Source organism: Ciconia boyciana, chromosome 2 (genome assembly GCF_034638445.1).
Source record: "Ciconia boyciana chromosome 2, ASM3463844v1, whole genome shotgun sequence".
NCBI lineage: Eukaryota > Metazoa > Chordata > Aves > Ciconiiformes > Ciconiidae > Ciconia > Ciconia boyciana.
The window spans coordinates 93,704,060-93,711,305 of record NC_132935.1 but is presented as its reverse complement, the minus strand read 5'-3'; the positions used below and the strand labels follow the sequence as shown (position 1 = coordinate 93,711,305).

General features: G+C 36.8%; 1 protein-coding gene across 2 annotated transcripts in view; it reads right to left on the bottom strand.

Annotated features, from left to right (window-relative positions):
* Nucleotides 1-4,674: 4,674 nt before the first annotated feature.
* Nucleotides 4,675-7,246, bottom strand: part of EXOC2 (exocyst complex component 2) — a 134,793-nt gene continuing 132,221 nt past the window's right edge. For both annotated transcript variants that reach the window (XM_072853194.1, XM_072853193.1), the window contains exon 28: nucleotides 4,675-6,584. In XM_072853194.1, the coding sequence (XP_072709295.1) occupies nucleotides 6,491-6,584 (94 nt within the window). In that variant the 3' untranslated portion in view covers nucleotides 4,675-6,490. The remainder of the gene's footprint in view (nucleotides 6,585-7,246) is intronic.

The following is a 7,246-nucleotide window of genomic DNA, read 5'->3' as shown; positions in this document are numbered from 1 at the left end:
TTGAAGCAGAATCTGTGGCCACAAAAATTTTGCTGCATTGGTACTGCAGCATGAAACCCCCTGCCACCGAAATGAAGACTCTTGTGGTTTTTTCTAGATCACCATGTATCTAGAAATAGCTAGGTATGCTGGGCTTCAGGCTTGAGTCTACGCAGAGCCTCCTGGTTATTTGCAGTCACATCACAACTGCATTAATTTCACTGCACAGGTGTCATAATGCACAGAAGTGCTAAGCAAAGTTGTCCTTCCCCCTACCTGCACCCCTAAGCCCATTTCAGGAATGAAGGAAAAGTGATTCTTAAGCCTTCACTTGTATTTAGTACATTTTTAATGAGTTATATTGAGACTATCAGCCCATTTTATTTAGGCGCTTTTGCCTGGGACTGGCAATGAACTTTTAATACTAAAGTTATTTCAGAAGAAAGAGGCGAAAGGGTGCCAAAATAGGCTATAAAACTAAGCATGTGTTAATAGCATCTGTTACAAATAAGGCTGGATTCCACTTTCCATTGTCTTACTCCTTTTTCCTCAAGTTGTTTAAATTTTCCAATTCAAAAGGAATTTGGCTGAAGATTTCCCTTACTTGGTCCTGACCTCAAGGAGGGCTGCTTGCAGAAGAGTTGTACAAAATCTACTACAAGCCTTTAAATAGTGAGGGCATGAGAGAAAAGGAACACAGATGTCTTCTGGGATGTTCAGACTAGAAAAAAATAGGTGCAATAAAGGAGCACCCCCAGTCCCCCCCATTTGATCGCAAAAATAAACCGCAGCAGATCCGTTAGTGCTGCTACTCCAAAAGCAGCGACTTTCCCTCGCTGTTCCGTGCAATGATAAATGTTGCAAACTGTCATTTAAGTTACTCACCAGCACACATTATTTTAAAGGACTTCAAGGGTGCATTGATGACTCTCCAAATGAAAGCCCCCTTGGACTGTCAAGTAATACTGAAAGAAGTATATAATCTACATGATAAACACCTTGTTCTGAAATAAATATACCATTTTGGACATGCTCTCTTAATGTCTTAATTAAAGACAAGCTTGAGTCTGAAGCTCAAACAGCACAGAGAGAAAGGGAGCTGAATTGCACAAATCTTCTCTTTAACCTGTGGCAGCACTATATAAAAACAGAACTTAAAAAAGGTGAAGACAGAAATGGCTATCAGGTTCCCCAATGAAACTGTGTTCCCTGTTATTCCCAGTTTTCCCTTTTATTTCATGCCAAAACCACTCTAGTACGTACTGCAAAGTCAGAAAACAAGCCGTCAACCACATGAAGCCAAAATACTCCTAACACGTAACACAGCTCGTGCAAAATTATTTTTGCCTATAATTAACCATCTAGCATTTTTTTATGGCTTCCTTTAACAATGTTAAAAGAAACAATGTCATGTTAACACTGCAGAAGCAGTCTTAACTCTACAAACATCCTAATGTGTGCACACTTAATCCTAACATCTAATACAGAAGAACAGGAAAACTGCTAATGAGGACATAGCAGGCAAATTGAACCATCTCTTTATCAGTATATGGAGAGGCTGGAATGTAACGAGGGATAAATATTCAAGCAGGATTTTTTGTTGGTTTTTTTCCCCTTAAATTGTAAACCCACTAGATTCTCTCCTAAAAATCTTTTAAACAAATTTACAAGTTACAATGATTTTTTTTTTCTTTTTTTTTTTGCCTAAGGGTTGTCACCCAGAACTCCTCCAGGTACATGGCTAGGCCAGAAATGCCAAAAGACCAAAGTCCTATTTGAAGTCTATCATCACATTTAACAAATCCCCAAATATTTCAACCTACCCGGAAGCCTGACTAATTCAAAACATATTTATGTCTTACTAGTTAAATAATGCATGTGCTGTTGCCTGTTTTGACAGTAGTCACAGCCTATTACTAACTCCTGATTGATGCTAGAATTTTAAGTGCCCTGCAGAAACTACAATTCCTAACAGTCTGAAACAGATTGCAGACATTACATACCTCAGAGGTCCCTCTTTCTGTCCCGGGATAAGATGCACCCAATCAATCAGATCCAGAGAGCCAAAGCTTTACAATGTTAAAGATCCAGATCTGAATTTTGAATCTCAGGTTTCAGCAGGAGCACTGCTTTCATTTTTCAGTTTCGATGTATTCTGATGAGGTTAAGGATCTTTTCCTTCTATTTTTTCAAGATATTATAGACTGAAAAGAGCAAAATAGCAGTATGTTTATAGTGTGCAAAACATGTAAACCCCCTCATTGCTAGTGAGTCCAGGCACCTATTTGGACACAAAGATCAGTATTTGCATCCATTGATACAATTAATATTGCATCAATTAATATTCTCAGGAAAATCACAGAGCTTCAAGAGTATTTTAGCAGGACAGGTCCAAAGAAGTTGGCTGGAGTTGACTTAAATATGGTCTGGCAGCAGGTTTGGAAGTATAAATCCCCTGTGTAGCATTGTCTCTGATGATTGTGTGTAACCATGGCAAAAGATTTTTGTCTTGATGTTTCCTTCTTCACAAGGCCAAAATTGTATCTAGGAAATTGCAACCTTCCACCTTCTCTTGGATTAGAAACAGAAAATGCCTATCACTACATTTGAAGTTAAAAAGGAGTTAAATTTGTGAATATTTTTTATGATATATTTCCTAGGGCTTTGCCTAGCTAAGTGTTAGAGGTTTGCAGGTGAGGGACTTTCTGCATGTCATTTAGTAGGCTCAGTGGTCAGAGCTCCATGAAATTCTTCTATCATAATCATTTTTTTTAAACATTAATCACCATTACACCTTCCTTTATATCAACAATCAATTTTTGTTGTTTTTTCTGAACATACGTAAGAGTATTTCTAACTGAAGCAGAATCAGAATAAGCAATTACTAAGTTTATCTTTCAGGTCCATGCTCTGTACAGTATTATGCTAGTTTTTATGGCTCTATTCTATCTGCATCTCCCTACTTACCAATACAGCCACAGAAACATGGTGTTACTTCAGAAATGTTTCCTTAGTTCTGGATGGCAAAAGGCTGTCTGGGTAGAAAGCAAAAGAAAAATCTCACCTTCAACATAAAGTACCCTCTCTTCAGGAAGATGCAATAGCTTTGTCAAAGGTTGGGAGACTGCACCTACTTTTACAAGCCAACAGTCACACATCATCGCTGCAGCCAAGTGTCCCTACAAAGCATAACTCTGCAGCCCTCTCAGCATGGATTTCTCATTTCCTTCTCTGTTGCCATACAGTGAAATTAAACTGGTTGGGGTCCTGAGTCTTTTTATGCAAGTAGAGGAAGATGCAAGGGGTTTAGCCCATGGAATACAACGTCCCCAATCCTCAAAAGACAGGCACACGTGCACAACATTTGAAGGAGATCTTCTGAGCAAGTAGTCTCATGTCTATTCATATACTTGAAATTCAGCACATGCATGAAACTCAGCAGGACTATGGTTCTTTTTATATTTTTAAACTCTCTAAGTGGCTTTTTAAAAGCTATAGGAAGGTGTTTAACTTCAACAATGATGCACTATGAGCACATTTCATAAACACATTTTCTAAAGAATATCAAGTAAAAAAAACCCCAAACATTTTGTGGGTGAGAAGGGGCAGGATTTCTTCATTGTTTCATACTACTTATTTGATCTATTTCATTAACACCCAGGCATGTAATGATTTTTTCCCTACTTTTTTCCCCATCATTTTACTGGGGGACTTAAATATTTTTTCTGTGTCCCTCCCATTACATTGATACAGCATTTGCTTTTTGTTACATCTTTGCCTACCTCCTGAACTACTCAGGACCATTCAAAATAAATGTTCAAAATACAATAATAGGCAAATGCCTCAACATCTCCAGAGGCTGAATATCTCAACACAGCATATTATGGTGGAATTTTCCTATAAGTCTTCACCTACTTTTAGCAACATATATTTTACAGCCTTATTACATCCTAAATTTTTCTCTTAAATGAGAAATAAAGCTCTCCAGGTTTTTATTTCAACTTTTTTTCCCAGTCTGTATTGATTTTAGATTTTTCTAGAGGTTCAAAGTTCATGTAATAATTCACTTTATTTTCTGTTGTACTGTTTTCAGCATTTACCTTTGCTTTAAATGTCAGAGCCTTTCACTTCTGTTACTTTGATTTCCTTGCTGCCTCTCTTTTCTCTGCAAGCCCTAACTGACTGTGTATTTTGGTGTGGTCTCCCCATCTTTTTCCACTTCCAATAGTATTTTTTAAAATCTCATTGCATCTTTGAACAGTTTGGTTTTTTTTTTCTTTTGCAAAAACCACACTGACCACTTCTTGTTTTTTTGTAATCTTCTTTTCAGAGGAACTGCAGCCTGCTGTATGTTGGCTATGAAGTCTCGGCAGTCCCAACTCTCCTTCCATGCAAAGGGATTCCAGTACATCCTGTTGCAGCATGATGCTTACCAACTTCCTTAATTCCACCAACTGGATTTATTGAAATCCAGTGCTCTGACTTGACTGTGAGCATTTATTTCATATCAGGTTGAATATTTTGGTCCCTTACACATTATTCTCTTTTTTGCTGTCAATGACATGTTCTGAAGTGTTATTTCAGAAAGGCAACTAAACACAAATATCTGACTTCAGGTTTTAAAGACAAGCAACAAGCTACTGTAACAGAAAATGAGTAAGAGAATGGTGTTACAATACAGAGATGCCTGAATATATATTAATTCAGTACAGATGATAAAATGCTTTCAATACTTCGGAACATGTCTGATACAAGTGTAGAAAATGTAGACTGGCAAAATTCATAAAGAAATCACATTTCTTGGAAAGTGAGGAATTCAAGAAGAGCTTATGACCATCTTTCTTAATATTTTATTATTCTGAAGCAAAATCCTTTACAGATTGAGCTAACTGGATGACTATTTCAGTTAATACCAGCAGCTGAGACTATGACCAGCTTAGAATGGACAACATTTAACAAAACAACATTGCTCCAGGTGTTTAATGATTCACCCTGAAAGCCAATAATGACATATATTTGAAGTTTCAAACTTCCATTCAACATGCTATTACTACTTACGCACAATTTTTTTTTAATGAGTAAATACATGTGCATCAAGCTGTTTCTTCAGTGTTTCATATTACAGGAACTGTACGCTGTATTTTTAAAGCATGTTACTGAACTGGCAAAAGAAAACAGTTGACATGAAAAAATTGTTTGAAAACTCAGTGCACTGTTTCAGAAAAGTCCCACTTAAAATGACTGTAAATACAGAAAGAACACATTATTACTGCATGATTTACTTGCAAGTCATGATTTCAGTTATAAAATTAAACCCACTCCTCAGCCCCCCAGAACAAGACCACTTTCTATTAGTTGCTCTCGTTACAGCTTCCTGCATCTTGTATCGTAAGTCCCAAAATGAAAGTCAGTGTCAAATCTTCCCTGTTGGGAAGATGGTTCTTGATCTTTGTGTAACTATATCTTAATGGCAGCAAAATTGTTCTTTCCACCTGAATCCCTATTCCCCTCCACACAAATTCAATAACTGGTGGTGAAAAGAGGATTGACTAACAAGAAGGAAGAGGAAGACAGTGGTAGTAAGCCTGTAAGAACAAGAAAAGACAAGAAGAGTAAGAAGGAAGCAGCAAAACCAATGACATACTGTGCTCCTCCTTACTTCTGACTATGCGAGAGGTTATTAACTATTTTACTCCTTAACACCAAAGAATATTTTACTCGAACATTTTTTTTTTCAAAAAATTTCTACTAATCTTATAAACTTGGAGTGCTTTTCTGTTAATTGCCAATGAAAGGAGAGCTTATTTCAAATGTGAAGGTTATCATCAATAGTCCAAAAGAGGCAGGAACATGTTTAATCAAAAAAGCAGCAAGAAAATAGGAGCCTCCCAAGAAATCAGACCTGCGACCACTAAAACTGTAGATGATAACAGGAAAAAAAAGTGATAATTTTTAAATGCAAAAGAAGCAGTGTCCCTCTCCATATTGTGTCTGAACACTGATTAGTCAGCTGTATGTAGTAATGTTTGTTACATACTTCTCAATAGTTTATAGAAGTTGAGTCTTCCAGTCACTTACATCAGTACCACTCTACATCTAGAAAGTAACAGATTGATACACTAAACAACATGAATAATACTCAAATTTAAGGTGACATTTGCTAAAAATACATTTCAATGTATTTTTAACAAATGAAACTGAGATTGCAGCACACCAATGAATATTTCTTCATGAACATACACTCTTCTTGGCTGTATGTAAATGAAATTGGCTTAATCCCCTCCACAGAATGAAATACAGTAGACAGAAAACCATTTTATCAAGGTATTTATGACTAGAAGTCTCAACTCAGCGGGATACCCCATACAATTACTGAGAGAGTTGTATCTCAATTCCTTTTTCAGTGAAATTCCTTGTTTTCTTCAGTCTTCAAAGGAATTGAAGAAGTACAGAAAAAATGGGTGACGTTTAAGCACATTTGTCTTTTGAGTTGCCTGCATCTTGTCGTTGTCTATGTTTTCATCATTGCTGTTGAAGAAGCTTGAAAACAGGTCAGCTGCAAGTGCATGCTGCTTTTAAATTTGTTTAGTAACTCTTCTAGTAACCTGTAAAAGAGAATAGTTACAACTTTGGCAGATTCTGAAAAGGGAACAATTACCAAAAAAGTTTTGGCTATTCCGTCTGTGACTTCAAGTACGTTGTCTGCTTAAATAAAGGGCCTAAAATTGGATCTATTCAAATATCTGAATATTATAGATACTTAGAAGTATACCAAGTGCGTCAGGATGATCTGTAGCAAGAGGAGGACTTAGCCACAGAGATTTTATCAAGATGATAAAATAGCCCTTTATATGGCTTTCCTTCCAGATAAAGATCATCATCTTGACAAACATATTTGCAAAACATAATGGCAAAAGGACTGGTAGAGCACGTCATAAGATACTTCTGTAAGGAAAATGCAGAAACTGCCAGACTATGTACCATAAAACCAGTATCCCTTATCAAGGCTATGGCTTTTCGCGTGTAGCTGAATTGCGAATTTCAGTTCTCCAACTTGTCTTTGGAAGGTATTTTGTAGATTTCTCTTAAGTATCATGGCTGAAAGATCAGAGATGGTATGACTGTTCTAGAAGAAACATTAATTCACTGGCAACCACACGTTTTTGTCCTTTATAGATAACAAACTAAGTCTGAGTTCATTTTGGAGCATAACAATGGTTCATTTACATCTACATAGCTGCCAAGAAGGTACTTGGTGCCGTGGATA